This window comes from Oncorhynchus clarkii, chromosome 12 (assembly GCF_045791955.1).
Source record: "Oncorhynchus clarkii lewisi isolate Uvic-CL-2024 chromosome 12, UVic_Ocla_1.0, whole genome shotgun sequence".
Classification (NCBI taxonomy): domain Eukaryota; kingdom Metazoa; phylum Chordata; class Actinopteri; order Salmoniformes; family Salmonidae; genus Oncorhynchus; species Oncorhynchus clarkii.
Window position 1 is genome coordinate 33338936 of NC_092158.1, and position 19910 is coordinate 33358845.

The window sequence follows — 19910 nt, forward strand, 5'->3', positions numbered from 1 at the left end:
TCCGCCACAATCACCTCATGATAATGCATGGCCCTGTGTCGCAAGGATCTGTACACAATTTCTGGAAGCTGACAATTTCCCAGTTCTTCCATGGCGTGCATACTCACCAGACATTTCACCCATTGAGTATGTTTGGGATGCTCTAGACTGACGTGTACAACAGCGTGTTCCAGTTCCCGCCATTATCCAACAACTTCGCACAGCCATTGAAGAGGAGTGGGACACAAGATGCAGTTCATAATAATGGCCGGAACGGAGCTAATGGAATGGCGTTAAACACGTGGAAATCATGTTTGATGTTTATTTATTTAACCTTTATTTAACTAGGCAGTTAAGAACAAATTCTTATTTACAAAGACGGCCTACCCTGGCGATGCTTGGTCAATTGTGTGCCACCCTATGGGACTCCAATCACAGCCGGTTGTGATACAGCCTGGAATTGAACCAGGGTCTGTAGCGACACCTCTAGCACTGAGATGTAGTGCCTTAGACCGCCGCTCCACTCGGGAGCCCATGTATTTGTTACCATTCCACCAATTCCACTCGTCATTAGAACGAGCCGGTCCTCCCCAATTAAGGTGCCACCAACCTCCTGTGGAGTGGGACAACATTCCACAGGCCACAATCAACAGCCTGGTCAACTCTATATGAAGAATATGTGTTGTGCTGCATGAGACAAATGGTGATCACACCAGATACTGACTGGTTTACTGAGCCACGCCCCTACCTTTCTTTTAAAGTACCTGTGACCAGCGGATTGATCTGTATTCCCAGTCATGTGAAATCCATAGATTAGTGACAAATGAATTTATTTCAATTGACTGATTTGCTATTATGAACAGTAATTCTGTAACTTCTTTGAAATCTTTGAAATTGTTGCATATTGAGTTTATATTTCTGTTCAGTGTGTTTGTACTAATGTATTCATGCAACAGTTCTTAGGACCTTTTTGTTTCGATTGTCCTTATGTCTTTAGACAAGAACAGCACTAATGATGTTCTGTATTATGTCATGTTATGTTTTGTGTGGACCCCAGGAAGAGTAGCTGCTGCTTCAGGGGATCCTAATAAAATACAAAACACTAAAAAGATGCAATGTTGTGTCTATGATGTGATGACAGGAAGAAAATACATGTTTACGAAGACATGTTAAGTTTTATTCTAAAAACAAAAAGTTTCATTTAAGTAGACAGATTTTGCTCAAGCTATTCATTCCCAACATTAAGGCCTTGGCTGCTGTTTATTGCACATGAGTTAAGAGAGTGAGATGTTTATTGCCCTTTACAAGAAGTTAATGTTGAAGCTAGAAGAATTTGCATTTCAAATGACACTTCTATTTAGCACTCATCACCAACCTCAACATTTCACCACATTGCAAATTAATTGTAGTCTTTTCATCTTGCATAATATACAAACAGTTCTGCACCTAAGATAATTGGCAGGATGATGGCATATCAAGTCTCAGTAATTTCGCTAACACTTCTTGGAAATTACCATGGGAGTTTGACTTTTAACTCTAATCCAAATGTGTGATAGAAAAACCCTTATACTGTACATTTACCATTTTACTCAATTGAGTAGAACCCCACAATAAGTGTATTTTCATGACATTCATCACTGATCTGCCCTCTGTGTGGAGGAAGAATTGTTTTTACATCATCAAAATCGTCAACAACTACAGTACATGGGGTATCAAGGCACTAAACACTCTGCAGCCCAGTCAATAAAAATGTGACATTGAAAAATTCCTAAGGCACATTTTAGTGCAATACCTCAGAGGGTTGTAACAAATTACAAAAAGTGCATCAATATATAAATTTATGGAAGAAAAAAAATTGTTCCATTGGACAAGGGAGGACAGGTTTTTTCTTATTTACATAATACAATAGTTAGTGGCATCCTATAAACACAATCTAAATCCATTAGAATTACTTCCTTCCAGTTTCAATGAAGTATGCGTGTGCTGGGAGGGGACACACATCAGTTCTTTGGCTCAATTACCACACTATATTAACTTCTGAGTGAGGCCATACCATTACAATTGCATTGTTTGTGCATTTAGCAAAAAATAAATAAAGGCCTCAAAACATCTGATATTGAACTTTTTTAGGGCCTAATATATGGGACAACTACATGGATACATGGGGGAAACAAACATGGTGCTTGTGTGTGTGTGTGTGTGTGTGTGTGTGTGTGTGTGTGTATATATATATATAGCCTTCTAGTGCCACCTAGTGGGAGTTCCACTGCACATGAAAGCAAGTGATCATATCTTATCAAACTATACTCCCTCATCTCTTCTGTCATGGATCATATCTAGAAATGTGGCATACACTGAAGAGACTCCATTCGGAGACATTTAAGATAGTCCTTGCCAATAGCAAAGTTGACTAGGTCAGGCGGAATAGTAAAGCAACCTAAAACATTAAAACCTGACATTTTCACCCTGAGTGGAGTAGGGACGTGAGCCTTGTATACTGGACGAGGATGAGAGCGCGGGTGGGTTTATTACACACCCACAACTTTATGTATATCGATTGAATTCCAGAGACAATCAATCAGATCCATGCACGTGAATGGGGTGTCGAGGCTGAACAAACAGCTGCCACAGTTCTGAGGTTCCGAGGGCGTCCCGCTCACTCTTTTCTCATTGGATGTGCAGGATGTCACTCTCTTTCAATCCGAAGCGGGTCTTATACTTGTCAAAGAGGCTCCTGAGGGACTTGATGTACATGGCATGGTACAGTTCCACCATATCCCGAGTAGGCTCCTCAACCTTTGGTACTGTGATCGGTTCACCCACTAAGAGAAGGGGGTAAAAATCAATATCCGCAAAAATCAACTGACATTTAACTTTTTGGTTTGACGAACTGCAACATTTAACATGAACATGGCCTTGATGCAGGGGAGAGAAAATGTTGACTGTGTGGATGGTTCTGTTAACACAGAGGAGCAAGAGTTGCCCTTGAACTGCTTGGTAGTAACCATAACCCCGACCTAGCATTGTAATTACTGAAGATTTTTACAGATGGACAATAATCTACAGATCCTGGCTGACAGAACAATTTGAGTTGAACATATATTTTGATAGATAAGATCAATAAGATAGATGGCTAAAGGGAGGATGGCTCATAATAATGGCAGGAACAGAGAGAATAGCATCAAATACATGGACTGGATCACTACCAGAAACTAAATGCCTGTGAGATACTTTCAGTGGGGTCTTGGAGAGGGTTCTCACCGATGGTGGTGATGGGTTTATTGTAAGGCACCATTCCCCAGGAGTCAGAGAAGAGGCCACAGCCATGGAACAGACAGGGAGCAAAGCCCAGAATCTTCTGCAGCCGCTTCTGAGCTAGCCGACACCAGGTTCCCTCCTCAAAGATCACCTGCTTGTACACATTGTTCTCCCCAAAAGAGTAGACCGGCACCAGGTCAGACCTGACAGAGAGCAAGGGTTTACATTAGTCTTCAGAAGTTACTCATAGGGCATAATGGATATCATCTGATCTCTGAATGATAAGCTGACTTGTTTTGAAGCTTCCCTGCTCTAATTATTTCAACATCTGTCATGAAAACACATTATGAGGAATTTAGAAAAGGAACCTTTGGGAAGCATTTAGCCAGGGTAACATAGGCCTACATGCCACTTGTCTTAGGAGGTCCTAAAAATATGAGCCAGTGACCCAGATACGTACTGTACATGCCAGGGGAAATTAGCAATCATGCATGTTATCGAAGGTTGTCATGAATGAGGGTCACCTCTACATAACATTTTATACAACCTTTAAGACACTGAACCAGCGTATCTACAATCCACCATCAGACAATATTTATCACTGAAGTAGGCTTGTTTGGATAAGTTCAGCAAGTCAAAATGGCAGCCTAATGGCCCTGGAGTAGAGTGGGATTCCCAGTTAGTCTGATCTGGTCTATGCCAGCTCACTCAGTGTGCTGAAACAGTGTTCTCAGGAGTCAATCTGATGGAGTCTATCCTTTGGCCTTGACCCGGGTGTGTGTACTCTATGCCAGGAGGAGCTCTGAGCAATTGAGGACCAATTACCACACGAGTAAGTGTGTGCCAATCAGGGTTGTGGTCAATTCCAATTTAAAATTCCAATTAAATTCACTCATGAAGTGAAGAATTTACATTGAATTCAATATAATTTCAACAATGTTGAAATTAGACCGTTTTGACTTTGAATTCAATTAGAATTCAATATTTGTACATTTTGCAGTTAATAAACTTAGTATCACAAATTGACTGCAATTTAAATAATTTCAATATAGCTAGGTTGTCTGAACAATGACATGATCAGCCTGAAAGCCTGAGGAAATTGGAATTTTCAGGGATAATATTGCATTAGAATTTGAATCCTTGGAATTGACCTAACATTGAAATTGAGAGGAAATTAATGTCTGAATTCAAAGATTGACCTGGAATTTTAATTAAATAGAATTTATAATATAATTTTTAGACTTAACCCAACCCTGGTGCCAATCAAACCTATTGTTTAGCCAATTCTCTCGATTCAATCCAATTGGTCATAATGACACCCATGTCTGTGCTGCCCGATGAGATGTCTTACATAAGAACAAACACCATGTAGTCAGATCAATTGATGTGTGTAACAGAGGTACACTTTATACAAATAAGTATGCGGACACCCCTTCAAATGAGTTGATTTGGCGATTTGGCAATTTCAGCATCAACCTTCCAGCATTGGCTGGAGTGGTGTAAAGAGCACCGCCATTGGACTCTGAAGCAGTGGAAACAGGTTCTCTGGAGTGAATCACCACACTTTACCATTCTGGCAGTCCGACAGACGAATATGGGTTCGGCGGATACCAGGAGAACGCTACCTGCCCCAATGCATAGCACCAACTGTAAAGTTTGGTGGAAGAGGAATAATGGTCTGTGGCTGTTTTTTTTTATTATTATGGTTCGGACTAGTTAGTTCCAGTGAGGGGAAATCTTAAAGCTACAGCATACAATGACATTCTAAACGATTCAATGCTTCCAACTTTGTGGTAACAGTTTGGGGAAGGCCCTTTCCTGTTTCAGCAAGACAATACCCCCGTGACCAAAGTGAGGTTCATACAGAAATGGTTTGTCGAGATCGGTATGGAAGAACTTGACTGGCCTGCAAAGAGCCCTGACCTCAACCCCATCGAACACCTTTAGGATTAATTGGAACGCCGACTTCCCAGGCCTAATCGCCCAACCTCACTCATGCTCTGAATGGAAGAAAGTCCATGCAGCAATGTTCCAACATCTATTGGAAAGCCTTCCCAGAAGAGTGGCGGCTGTTAAAGCAACAAAGGGGGGGACCCACTCCATATTAATGGCCATGATTTTGAAATGAGATGTTCAACGAGCAGGTTGCTCATGTAGTGTATGTGTGTAGCCAGGATTTGTGTTTGCGCTCTACTCTCACCCTTGCTGGAGGGCCAGCCTCACAAATCCCTTGCGGTTATTCAGGGTGACAGAATTCATGCCTGGAGCACAGTCCAGAGATTCTGCTGCTCCCCCGACAACGATGACCACTGCGTTGCCAGTTCCATTCTGAGAGAGGAGGTAGTCGATGGAGTTACGGTTCACTGGGCAGATACCTAACGCATGGGAGAGAATGGGGTTAGGCTCAGCAATCAAACATGGGCCCAAAGACCAAACCATAAAGTCTGTTTTCAGTAGACATTATTTAAGAGAAAAAGCATACTGGTTGAGCACAGACACATATTATTGCTGTAAATTTTACATTACACTGCAATACTACTCTAAATGACCAAATTAAGATACCCTGCACTGTTAGCTTTTGACAGAAGCAGCTCCCTACAATAGCGAGCTCAGCAAATACAGGTTGGTAGACAGAGGCTGGCTGTTTCGTCCTGGCTGCGTAATAGGACAAAGCTCAAGAGTTCTGCCAAATTACAGTCTGTAGCTAAAGGGCTGTTATCAGCAGTTTAAAGAGAGAAGAGGCAGCCTCTTCAGAGGGACAAAACTCCCAGAAACCATCTCACCCCCAGACATGAGATAGTCTCTAAGGACTGGCATCCGGAAGTTTCCAGCCAGGGTGGCAAGAGAAGGCTTGATGCCCGGGAACTTCTTGGAGAATCCAGTGGCCTCAGTCCCGAAGTTACAGAAGGCTCCGAAAGAGAAGATCCCGTGGGGGTGGTACCCAAAGATGTAGTTTCGGCTGGGCGGCAAGTTATGTGTCTTGATGAGCTGGAAAAAAAGTTGACAAAAAGAAACATGATTAGACTGTACTATCACACCAGTCTCAGAGGAGAGGAGGTTTAGAGGATGTGTTAAGACTATTTTCCTGAAAATGGAACAGCTTTTCATTTTAGCCCTGATATGATGCATCTTTTGCGCTCAAGTAATAAAATAGTTTACAGGCAAATAAGGCAATAAAATGTGATGTGCAGGTAAACATCCCAGACACACGTTTCCACTAAATAAAATACAATTCTTACATCAGCTGATATATCAAAGTGCTGTACAGAAAGCCAGCCTAAAATCACAAACAGCAAGCAATGCAGGAGTAGAAGCGTTCCATTCTGAGAGAGGAGGTAGTCGATGGAGTTACAGTTCACAGGGCAGATATAGTAGTTCCATTACAGAGATGCAATACTTCTGCCCTGTTAGAGCGGCCCTGGTCAACTGTAAATGCTGTTATTGTAAATTGGAAAGGTCTAAATCAAGCAGATGTTAATTGGAGTGTAGCGAACTGCTTGTGCTTCTAGTTCCGACAGTGCAGTAATATCTAACAATTCCACAACGACTACCTAAATCCCACAAATTTAAAGGGATGGAATAAGAACATGTTTTTTTATTTCACCTTTATTTAACCAGGTAGGCTACCGTAGTTGAGAACAAGTTCTAATTTGCAACTGCGAACTGGCCAAGATAAAGCAAAGCAGTGTGACACATACAACACAGAGTTACACATGGGATAAACAAAACATAGTCAATAATACAGTAGAACAAAAGGTTCTACAGTGAGTGCAAATGAGGTAAGATAAGGGAGTTAAGGTAATAAAATAGGCCATGGTGGCGAAGTAATTACAATATAGCAATTAAACACTGAAATGGTAGATGTGCAGAAGATGAATGTGCAAGTAGAGTGGGACAAAAAAGTATTTAGTCAGCCACCAATTGTACAAGTTCTCCCACTTAAAAAGATGAGGCCTGTAATTTTCATCATAGGTACACTTCAACTATGACAGACAAAATGAGAAAAAATAAAATACAATCCAGAAAGCCACATTGTAGGATTTTTAATGAATTTGCAAATCATGGTGGAAAATAAGTATTTGGTCACCTACAAACAAGCAAGATTTCTGGCTCTCACAGACCTGTAACTTCTTCTTTAAGAGGCTCCTCCGTCCTGTCACTCGTTACCTGTATTAATGGCACCCGTTTTAACTTATCAGTATAAAAAGACACCTGTCCACAAACTCAAACAGTCACACTCCAAACTCCACTATGGCCAAGACCAAAGAGCTGTCAAAGGACACCAGAAACAAAATTGTAGACCTGCACCAGGCTGGGAAGACAATCTGCAATAGGTAAGCAGCTTGGTTTGAAGAAATCAACTGTGGGAGCAATTATTAGGAAATGGAAGACATACAAGACCACTGATAATCTCCCTCGATCTGGGGCTCCACGCAAGATCTCACCCCGGGGGGTCAAAATGATCACAAGTACGGTGAGCAAAAATCCCAGAACCACACGGGGGACCTAGTGAATGACCTGCAGAGAGCTGGGACCAAAGTAACAAAGCCTACCATCAGTAACACACTACGCCGCCAGGGACTCAAATCCTGCCGTGCCAGACGTGTCCCCCTACTTAAGCCAGTACATGTCCAGGCCCGTCTGAAGTTTGCTAGAGAGCATTTGGATGATCCAGAAGAAGATTGGGAGAATGTCATATAGTCAGATGAAACAAATATTTTTCTGCAAAGGGACCAGGACGACTGATCCGTGTAAAGGAAAGAATGAATGGGGCCATGTATCGTGAGATTGAGTGAAAACATCCTTCCATCAGCAAGGGCATTGAAGATGAAACGTGGCTGGGTCTTTCAGCATGACAATGATCCCAAACACACCACCCGGGCAACGAAGGAGTGGCTTCGTAAGAAGCGTTTCAAGGTCCTGGAGTGGCCTAACCAATCTCCAGATCTCAACCCCATAGAAAATCTTTGGAGGGAGATGAAAGTCCGTGTGGCCCAGCAACAGTCCCAGAACTTGCACAATTGGTGGCTGACTAAATCCTTTTTTGCCCCACTGTATGGTTTCCAGTTTACATAAGGAACTTCACTGGACTCTGAGGGCCGTCGTGATATCTGCTTGGGGTGGGATATACACGGCAGTGACAATAACCGACAAGAATTCTCTTGGAGCGACAATGGCTCAGCCACAAAGTGGTAGGCCACACAAGCTCAGAGTGCTGAAGCGTGTAAAAAGTGCCTGTCTTCAATTGCAACACTCTACTGAGTTCCAAACGGCCTCTAGAAGCAACGTCAGCACAAGAACTGTTTGCCGGGAGCTTCATGAAATTAAATGGGTTCCATGGCCGAGCAGCCACACACAAGCCTAAGCTCACCGTGCGCAATGCCAAGCGTCGGCTGGCTGGGTGTAAAGCTTGCCGCCATCGGACCCTGGACTAGTGGAAAAGCCTTCCCTGGAGGGATTAAATCACACTTCACCATCTGACAGTCCGACGGACGAATCTGGATTTGGTGAATGCCAGAAGAAAGCGACCTGCCCCATTGCATAGTGTCAACGGTAAAGTTTGGTGGAGGAGGAATAACGGTCTGGGGCTGTTTCATGGTTTTGGCAAGTCCCCTTAATTCCAGTGAAGGGAAATCTTAATGCTACAGCATATGATGACATTCTAGATGATTCTGTGCTTCAAGAATGCCCAATGCAAAGAGAGGTCCATACAGAAATGCTTTGTCAAGATCCGTGTGGAAGAACTTGACTGGCCTGCACAGAGCCTTTACCTCAACCCCATCGACCGCCTTTGGGATGAATTGAAATGCAGACAGCGAGCCAAGCCTAATCGACCAACATTAGTGCCCGACCTCACTAATGCTCGAGGCTGAATGGAAGCAAGTCCCTGAAGCAATGTTTCAACTTCTGGTGGAAGGCTTCCCAGAAGAGTGGAGGCTGTTATTGCAGCAGAAGGGGGGCCTTCTCCATATTAATGCCCATGATTTTGGAATGAGATGCTCGATGAGCAGGTGTCCACATAATTTTGGTCATGTAGTGTACCTTTGATAAGCAGCTAGCTAGAAAGCTCCAATGCCAATTTTAAGTCTTTCTAAACTAATATCTGACGAACTCGGAAATATGAAGTTATTTCAGAATGAAAGTTAACTGGCTAGCGCATCATGCTTTGTGACATTGTTAGCTAGCCAGCACTCGATCTTTTGTGAGCGGACTGCTCGTTCTAAAGAGTATAATCTAATCTGTTTTAAAAAGTGGCAGCATGTGTAGCAGTGGTTATTCAGTTTGTGCATTTATGCTGTTGCTCAAATGCACAAATCGGATAAATGTTTTTTTTAATTTTTTATAATTAAAAACTAGTTTGAAAACTTGATTATATTTGTGTCATGCTGCTTTGTTGACAACTCCAACCACCTTGTGCCCCAGTTATTCAACCAATAACCGGCCACCGCTGTATTTGATAACATACATGCAGTAAGTGGAAGAGAGAAGGAGCCCTTGCTGGCACTGCAAGATGTAAGCCACCGTCCCTGCATGCACTGACACCAGCCAGGCCTGACTACCAGCTGACATCCAACTGCATTAGTTGCACAAGCTAAAACAAGTTAAGCAACCATTCATCTGAAGCAGGATGTTGACATGAAGTTTCTAATGTGTCTCAAGCCCTACCAATACCTGTCTTTGAGTCAGAAAACCCTACAATTGAAGCCCCTTAACTCCACATCACAAAACATCATCCTGATTACCAACCCAAAAAATTACAATACTGTAAGTCTCAAATCGATGCAGAGACATGTTATCAAACACAGCCATCTTATTCAGTTTGCGTCAGCGCTACTTGATGCAAATAAGTAATCAAGACACTCCGACAGAAACAGTCAGTGCTCAGTCCAAGCTCCAGAGGTAACACACACTTGAATCCCCCCTGGCTGTTAACTGTCAATAATTGAGTCATTATGGTTAAGACTACCTTTATTCTTAAATCGGTGACCATATCTGGCTTCGCTTTAAGAGCCTTTGACTATACTTTCTATGTATGAGTGAAAAAGATTGTATGGTAAAACATTTATTGTAGGGTTAATGTTTCTAAAATGCTCCATTTTAAAACACTTAAATAGCTGAACGGAAGGACAATTAAACATAGCAGATGTCATTTGAATGCCGTTGGTTCATTGATATTCATGAGGAGTGTGAAGGCATACAAACAACTCAGCTTGGTCAGGAGGGCAGCGCGAGAAAGCACAAGAGGAACTTGCCAAAAAATCTGAAGGCAAAAAAATGCTTGCTGTTAGGATACCAAGAGAACGTGTCTCCCAACAATCTCCAGGTGCGGAGGAGAGCAATAATACACATTTTTTTTAAATAAATAAAAAACTCAGCGATGAGCTGTTGCCTATCAGGCGGGGCAAAGCCTATCCTTTCAACTGACACGTCAACTCCTTATTGCATCATCAGGGAACAGGTTATCGTCAAGCTTGTGCTACATCACACAATAATCAATAAAAACCATTGATGCTCTTTAGCTTTGTATCTGACCAGAAAAAGCACATTTTAGCATCTGTACAGGCAGGCATATCTATGTTGTATTCCATCACAAATTTCCAGTTTGATAGCAAACCTAATTATCTGGCCTTATGACACCGCATACACACTGACAAGTGAAAACCATCCCACTTTTATTTGTTTATACATCCTCCAATATAAGAGGTCAAGATGCTACATAGCACTGAATGGCCCATTCCCAAATTACACACACACACACACACACACGTAAATTCACACACTATACCTTTAAAATGTTAGGCCTATTCTTTTCCACTCACCCTGATGGGAAAGTAATCTCTGAAGTAAGTCCACACAGTCCAGTTCCTCACCCAAGAGGACCTCCTGCCACCTGAGAAAACCAAGGTAAAGGATAGATCTCCCGTCAGAATAATAAATCATGTAACCCACATAATGATTCATGTAAATAAACAGTAACATAGTGCCAATTAACTCAATTTCCCAGCACAGCTCCTTATGGTCACAGACACAAACCACTGCTTCTGAAATTACATCAGTTTCACACACACACACACACACACACACACACACATAACCAGTCAAAAGTTTGGACACACCTACACATTCAAGTGTTTTTCTTTAGATTTACACATTGTAGAATAATAAAGACATCAAAACTGTGAAATAGACATATGGAATCATGTAGTAACCATAAAAGTACAAAACAAATCTAAATAGGTTTGAAGAATACATGTAGCCATCCTTTGCCTTGATGACAGCCTTGCACACTTGGCATTCTCTCAACCAGCTTCATGGAGGTAGTCACCTGGAATGAATTTCAATTAACAGGTGTGCCTTGTTAAAAGTTAGTTTGTGGAATTTCTTTCCTTCTTAATGCGTTTAAGCCAATCAGTTCTGTAGTGACAAGATAACCCTATTTGGTAAAAGACCAACAAAAAAAAAAGTTCATATTAATGGCAAGAAGAGCTAAAATAAGCAAAGAGAAATGACAGTCCATCATTACTTTAAGACAGTCAATACAGAACATTTCAAGAACTTTGAAAGTGTCTTCAAGTTCAGTCACAAAAACCATCAAGCGCTATGATGAAACTGGCTCTCATGAGGACCGCCACAGGAAAGAAAGACCCAGAGCTACCTCTGCTGCAGATGATATGTTAATTAGAAAAACTGCACTTTCAGATTGCAGCCCAAATAAATGCTTCACAGAGTTTAAGTAACAGACGTATCTCAGCATCAACTGTTCAGAGGAGACTGCATGAATCAGGCCTTCATTGTTGACTTGCTGCAAAGAAACCACTACTAAGGAACACCAATAAGAAGAGACTTGCTTGGTCCAAGAAACACAACCAATGGACATTAGACCGGTGGAAATCTGTAATTTGGTCTGATTGATTTTTGGTTCCAACTGCCGTGTCTTTGTGAGACGCAGGGTAGGTGAGCGGATGTTTTTCGCATGTGTGGTTCCCACCGTGAAGCATGGCGGAGGAGGTGCGATGGTGTGGGGGTGCTTTGCTGGTGACACAGTCAGCGATTTATTTAGAAGTCAAGGCACACTTAAGCACAATATACAATATATACACAAGATACGCCATCCCATCTAGTTTGTGCTTAGTATGAGAGTGATGGAGTGCTGCATCAGACAACCTTGCCGCCGCAATCACCCAACCTCAACCCAATTGAGATGGTTAGGGATGAGTTGGACCACAGAGTGAAGGAAAAGCAGCCAACAAGTGCTCAGCATATGTGGGAACTTCTTCAAGATTGTTGGAAAAGCATTTCAGGTGAAGCTGGTTGAGAGAATGCCAAGAATGTGCAAACTGTCATAAAGCCAAAGTGTAGCTACTTTGAAGAATCTCAAATATTATTTAGATTTGTTTAACACTTTTTTTGTTTACTACATTTCATAGTATTGATTTCTTCACTATTATTCTACAATGTAGAAAATAGTGAAATTAAAGAAAAACCCTTGAATGAGTAAGTGTGTCACACACACACACACGTTCAAAGGTTTGGGGTCACAAATGTCCTTGTTTTTGAAAGAAAAGCTTATTTTATGTCCATTTAAAATAACATCAAATTGATCAGAAATACAGTGTAGACATTGTTAATGTGGCAAATGACTATTGTTGCTGGAAACTGCTGATTATTTGTGGAATATCTACATAGTCGTACAAAAATAAAAGAATCTGACGTTTCCAGCTACAATAGTCATTTACAACAATAACAATGTCAACACTGTATTTCTGACCAATTTGATGCTATTTTAAAATTAAAAAAATAGCTTTTCTTTAAAAAACAAGGACGTTTCTAAGTCACCCAAAACCTTTGAACGGTAGTGTATGTATATAAACTCAGCAAAATAATTATTTGTAAAAATCCAAATAACTTCACAGATCTTCATTGTAAAGGGTTTAAACATGGCTTCCCATGCTTGTTCAATGAACCATAAATAATTAATGAACATGCACCTGTGGAACGGCCGTTAAGACACTAACAGCTTACAGACAGTAGGCAATTAAGGTCACAGTTAAGAAACCTTAGGACACTAAAGAGGCCTTTCTACTGACTCTGAAAAAAAAAAAAAAAGAAAGATGCCCAGGGTCCCTGCTCATCTGCGTGAACTTGCCTTATGCATGCTGCAAGGAGGCATGAGGACTGCACGTGGCCAGGGCAATAAAATTGCAATGTCCGTACTGTGAGACTCCTAAGACAGCGCTACAGGGAGACAGGATGGACAGCTGATCGTCCTCGCAGTGGCAGACAACGTGTAACAAACACCTGCACAGGATCGGTACAGCCGAACATCACACCACGGGACAGGATGGCAACAGCTGCCCGAATTATAACAGGAACGCGAAATTCCTCCATCAATGTTCAGACTGTCCGAAATAGGCTGAGAGAGGCTAGACTGAGGGCTGGGGCGGTGTGTCACAGCTTCATCGGACTGAGCTTGTTGTCATTGCAGGCAATCTCAACGCTGTGCGTTACAGGGAGACATCCGCCTCCCTCATTTGGTACCCTTCCTGCAGGCTCATCCTGAAATGACCCTCCACAAATTTCTTGTTAACAAACTATAGCTTTGGCAAGTCGGTTAGTACTTTGTACATGACAAGTAATTTTTCCAACAATTGTTCACAGATATTATTTCACTGTATCACAATTCCAGTGGGTCAGAAGTCTACATACACTAAGTTGACTGTGCCTTTAAACAGCTTGGAAAATTGCAGAAAATGATGTCATGCTTTATAAGCTTCTGATAGGCTAATTGACATCATTTGAGTCAATTGGAGGTGTGCCCGTGGATGTATTTCAAGGCCTACCTTCAAACTCAGTGCCTATTTGCTTAACATCATGGGAAAAATCAAAAGAAAGAGACCTTGGTCAAGGAGGTGACAACCATCTCTGCAGAACTCCACCAATCAGGCCTTTATGCTAGAGTGGCCAGAAGGCCAGACAGTCACTCTGTAAAAGACGCATGACAGTCCGCTTGGAGTTTGCCAAAAGGCACCTGAAGACTGAGACCATGAGAAACAAGATTCTCTGTTCTGATGAAACCAAGGTTGAACTCTTTGGCCTGAATGCCAAGCGTTCCGTCTGGAGGAAACCTGGCTACACCGTAGGGATGGTGCATGGTGGTGGCAGCATCATGCGGTGGGGATGTTTTTCAGCGGCAGGGACTGGGAGACTAGTCAGGATTCAGATAAAAAGGTAAACTGAGCAAAGTACAGAGATCCTTGATGAAAACCTGCTCCAGAGCAAGTTTCTGAATGTCCTTGAGTGGCCCAGCCAGAGCCCGGACTTGAACATCTCTGGAGAGACCTGAAAATAGCTGTGTAGCAACGCTCCACCTCCAACCTGACAGAGCTTTAGAGGATCTGCATAGAAGAAACTTCAAAATACAGGTGCGCCAAGCTTGTAGCGTCATACCCAAAAAGACTTGAGGCTGTAATTGCTGCCAAAGGTGCTTCAACAAAGTACTGAGTAAAGAGTCTGAATACATATTTAAATGTGATATTTCCGGTTCTTATTTGTAATAAATTAGCAAACATTTCTAAACATATTTTTGCTTCGTCATTATGGGGTATCGTGTGTAGATTGAGGGGGGAAAAAACAATGCAATACATTTTATAATAAGGCTGTAACCTAACAAAATGTGGAAAAAGCCGAGGGGTCTGAATACTTTGAAGGCACTGTATAGAAGGGCACAATTTAACCACAATAGGGCAACGGCAGCCATTAAGTTAAGCAAGGAGCCGAAAGGTTGCCAGTTCAAATCCCAGGGCTGACGGGGAAAAACCCTCTCAACCTGACCAGTATTAAGAGCCGGTTTGAGTGACCGTGGTACTTGCCTTGTTTGGGGGTGTTCCAGTCGAAGATTAGCCAGGTAGTGTACATGGCAGCGATCACCCAGAGGTCTGTGCAAAACATGTAGATTAACAGCACAGTGCAGCTGATGCCTATGTGGTCGGATAGGATAGGAGAGAGAGCAGAGGAACAGCTATTCAGCACCTGCACTGTATCACACGCAGTGTACATTTATGGTGTTTGTGTTGAAATAAGGGATAAGGAGAATGTGCATTTGAAAAATAAAACTGCACATTTTAGAGTGGCCTTTTATTGTCCCCAGCACAAGGTGCACCTGTGTAATGATCATGCTGTTTAATCAGCTTCTTGATATGCCACACCTGTTAGGTGGATGGATTACCTTGGCAAAGGAGAAATGCTCACTAACAGGGATGTAAACACATTTGTGCACAACATTTGAGAGAAAAAAGCTTTTTGTGCGTCTGGAACATTTCAATCTTTTATTTCAGCTCATAAAACATGGGACCAACACTTGACATGTTGTGTTTATATTTTTGTTTAGTGTAGTTAGAGCCACACAGAGATCCAGTCACATATTCACCCATGGCGAGGAAGGAGATGACCCACTGAAGAACTGCAATGACCTGAAGATGTTTCTCCATCTTGGATCGAAGGGCAGGCCATGGAGGGGAGGGCAGGTCCTGCAGGGACGAGAGGATGCTATAGCCTGTGCCTAGAGAAGATAGACAGGGTCATAAATGAGTCACTGTACAGTACATCCACATCAATCGATTAAGTCAGTTGCAGTCAGTGAGAAGACTAGAATATGAAAATAATAAACTGTCAATCCTTTTCCCAGGTTCTCAAAGTCTGACAAACACACACAAACAAGGGACATTAGATTAGACACTAGAGAGAAAATTAACAAAATGTTCATCCCTCACAAAGCGCCGTGATCAAACAGACCACAAGCAATAAACATCACAGATCACATCAAATTCCTCATGCCACTGCAATTGCTATAGAGACAGAGCCACTTACCACCATGGTCTGATCACTACTCATAAAGAGCAGAGCCACAGTCCTGACAGCTACATGTACACTGAGTGTACAAAATATTAAGTACACCTTCCTAATAGAGTTGCACCGCCCCTTTTGCCCTCAGAACAGCCTCAATTAGTCGGGCCATGGACTCTACGAGGTGTCGAAGGCATTCAACAGGGAAACTAGCCCATGTTGACGCCAATGCTTCCCACAGTTGTGTCAAGTTGGTTGGATATCCTTTGGGTGGTGGACTATTCTTGATACACACAGGAAACTGTTGAGTGTAATATCCAGCAGTTTGACACACTCAAACCAGTGCACCTGGCAAATCTTGTATCTTGCCCATTCGCTCTCTGAATGGCACACACCCATGTCTCAAGGCTTAAAAATGCTTCTTTAACCTGTCTCTTGCCCTTCATTATGACTTTACACCCCATTGTGGATTGAGAGTTACCTGTCTAAGATGGCAAGACCTCTCCCCATAATAAAGCACTGCTCGGCCTTAACAACAACAAGGCAGGTCCTACAGGCCCTAGTTTTGTTGCACCTGGACTACTTCCCAGTCGTGTGGTCAGGTGCCACAAAGAGGGACTTGGGAAAATTACAACTGGCCCAGAGTTCTGGGCAGCATGACTGCCCCTTAAAATGTACACGCAGAACTAAAATTAATAATATGCATGTCAATCACTCATGGCTTAAAGTAGAAGAGAGATTGACATCATCACTACTTGTTTTTGTAAGAATGTTGAATGCGCCGAGCTGTCTGTTTAAACTACTAACACACAGCTCGGACACCCATGCAAACCCTGTAAGACATGCTACCGGAGGTCTCTTCAAGTCCAGAACAGACTATGGGAGGTGCACAGTACTGCATAGAGCCATGGCTACATGGAAAATTATTCCACATCAAGTAACTCACGCAAGCAGTAAAATCGGATTTAAAAAGCAGATAAAAATACACCTTATGGAACAGCAAGGACTGTGAAGAGTTACACACACAGGTATAAACACACATGTACACCTGGATTGTGTGGTGTAGTAGAGTAGTTGCCAGAGGGCACACACTTAACGCAAAATATTGTATAATACCCTCAGTGTACATTTCAGTTCAAAAACTATTAGTCTTAGAAAGGTAAGATCGGGCCTCTAGGGTCACTGCATCGCAGTGCCACCAGAGACTCCAGGTTCGCATCCAGGCTCTGTCGCAGCCGGGAGGTCCATGGGGCGACGCACAATTGGCCTAGCGTCGTCCGGGTTAGGGAGGGTTTGGCCGGTAGGGATATCCTTGTCTCATCGCGCACTAGCGACTCCTGTGGCAAACCGGGCGCAGTGCACGCTAACCAGGTCGACGGGTGCACGGTGTGTCCTCCGACACATTGGTGCAGCTGGCTTCCAGGTTGGATACGCGCTGTGTTAAGAAGCAGTGCGGCTTGGTTGTGTTGTGTTTCGGAGGACGCATGGCTTTTGACCTTCGTCTCTCCCGAGCCCGTACAGGAGTTGCAGCGATTAGACAAGATAGTAACTACTAACAACTGAACTGTGGGATTCAGATACACGTGTCAGAAACAATGTGACTACTACGAAGCCTGATGCAGCAAACCAAACAAAACTTTGTCTTATAGGAATGACATACATATGAAGTGAAATCTGAAGTCTGTCTATCCATTGATGTAAATATATGTCTGATTCCCAGCTCATCCACAAGACAGCAGTAGAAGGCCATCATGTCTCTTGGCTACTTGGGTCTGGTTTGGGTAGTGAGTCACTGTGCCAAAATAGCTGAATTGATTTTTAAGCCTTTAAATGACCTTTGAAGTTCCAGAGTTTTTAAAATGTATTTTAAATAAGATAGACAGGTGAAGAAACTTGAAAATTACTAGCTGTCCTCCGGCTACACCATGGTGCTACCCTACAGTGCCGTTGAGGCTACTGTAGACCTTCATAGCAACACAGTGTGTTTAATAAATAACTATAATAAACATATTATAAAATTATCTAAAAATAATAATTTTAATGTCTCACTATTTTTTATGAAATTCACTGAGGATAGTCCTCCACTGACATATATAGAAGTAGTGACAGACCAGAACAAGAGCAAGCCACTGAGGGGACACTGCTTAATCTACTCAAGCTCAGTGCCTCATCAGCAGATCTTTCCCATACCACGGGACAACACAACCACGTAAACCAATTTTAATGGACTAAATAACACTGTGTCGTGCTGGTTTCGAAATCAGGGCTACTGGGCAGTATCAGCCTCAGGGGGTCAAAGACTTGATGTAGACTAGGGATACTACACAGTGAATCAGTCACTGACCCCACATCTTGCCCCTTACTGGGCAGCATTCAGCACAACGTTGTGGAAAGTTGCTGATATAACTATATTATGTTGGACAAACTTGAGCCTCTCTGGCATGTAAAATAAATAAACTTGTAAGCCCTATTCATGATATGTACTGTATATCTTCAACGTTCACATTTGCCTACTGAACTAGGCCCTGGTGTACACTTTTTCACTTCTCTTCCTTCACAGATCAGACCCCTAAAAATATACAAGCAACATGTATGAAAACTGCTGTGCCCAAATACACTTTTCACAACACACCAATGTGTTGGCTTATCTGATGTCTTTCAGAACAAATGGCTTACATGACAATGACGTATTACATCCACAACAAACAGCATCCCAACAAACTTCTGATTATGTTTTGGGCTGCCATAGTTCTGTCATATTTTAATGTTTTGCAAGCTGCTTCTTCATCTCACGAAAACGGATTACACGCCAACACAGGATTTGGAATATAGTGGAGATGATCCAATTATAAAATGACTGCCGATTATCAAATTACTGCCGCTTGGTAGGATGACTGAAGTCTGTGTGCAATTTGTTTGCAGTGCATTTTGAATGAGGGTGCATATCTTACCTTTTAGAGCACCGGAGTAGGCAGCAAGTATGGTCTTCATAACTGTGGCTCCGGGAATAAACAGATTACAAGACTTGGAAATACTTGCTGCTTTAAAGTTTGTAAACTCTACAGCTCCTCTATCATGACTGCTTTCCACTGTACTGAATTGAAGCGCCGAGCGCGCATTTAACCGGTATGGGAGGAGCCAGTCACAGTCAGTATGGGAGGGGGTGGGAGGTGTATTTTTATTTACAAACCGGTGCGCTCCTGGAAAATAACCTAAGTGGATGCGATTTTGGCACAGTCTAACTAACACTTGGGCCTGAAGGAGGCAGGCACGGTTAACACTGAACGGGCACTGACACTGTCTCACGGTGTGTATTTACTGGACAGTCACGTGATGTCGGCAGTGCTCAACGGTTGTGCTTTGACCATTTCCATCACATTTGACAGCCCGCCCCGCGATTAAATTCTTATAGATGTTTTACTTTTAGCACCACCACCCTTACAAAAAAAGATTGCAGTTTTTAAACTGTAGTAATAGTGCAGTAACTGCAGTCGTCTGTGGTATTTTGGACGCAATAATTGCATAATAACTACAGTGTACGTTATACAGCACTCTAACTCCAGTTACACTGCAAAATTACTGCAGTAAATAAACTGTTATTTTGGACGCAGTATTTGCAGCATACTGCAGTTATACTACACTCTAGTGTACTGCGGTTATACTACACTCTGACTGCAATCTTTTTTCGTACGGGCATTAAAAGCTGAACATGTCAAACATGCTTAACAGGTCACTATGGTTAGCCAATGCCTAGTTGTTTAGGCTACTTTACGAGACAGGATTATAGAGATGGCCACGCAAGACACTTTTAGCCTATCTGGTAGAATAAT

At 42.4% G+C, this 19910-nt stretch overlaps 1 protein-coding gene across 1 annotated transcript; it reads right to left on the reverse strand.

The window, feature by feature from the left end:
* Positions 1-314: 314 nt before the first annotated feature.
* Positions 315-19356, reverse strand: LOC139423090 (diacylglycerol O-acyltransferase 2-like). Its single transcript, XM_071174733.1, has 8 exons — positions 19032-19356; positions 15665-15796; positions 15108-15215; positions 11058-11128; positions 6021-6225; positions 5438-5612; positions 3241-3440; positions 315-2801 (listed from the first exon to the last, which is right to left on the reverse strand). The coding sequence occupies exons 1-8, from the start codon at positions 19069-19071 to the stop codon at positions 2647-2649; spliced, it is 1086 nt and encodes a 361-aa protein (XP_071030834.1). The 5' UTR covers positions 19072-19356; the 3' UTR covers positions 315-2646.
* Positions 19357-19910: the final 554 nt, after the last annotated feature.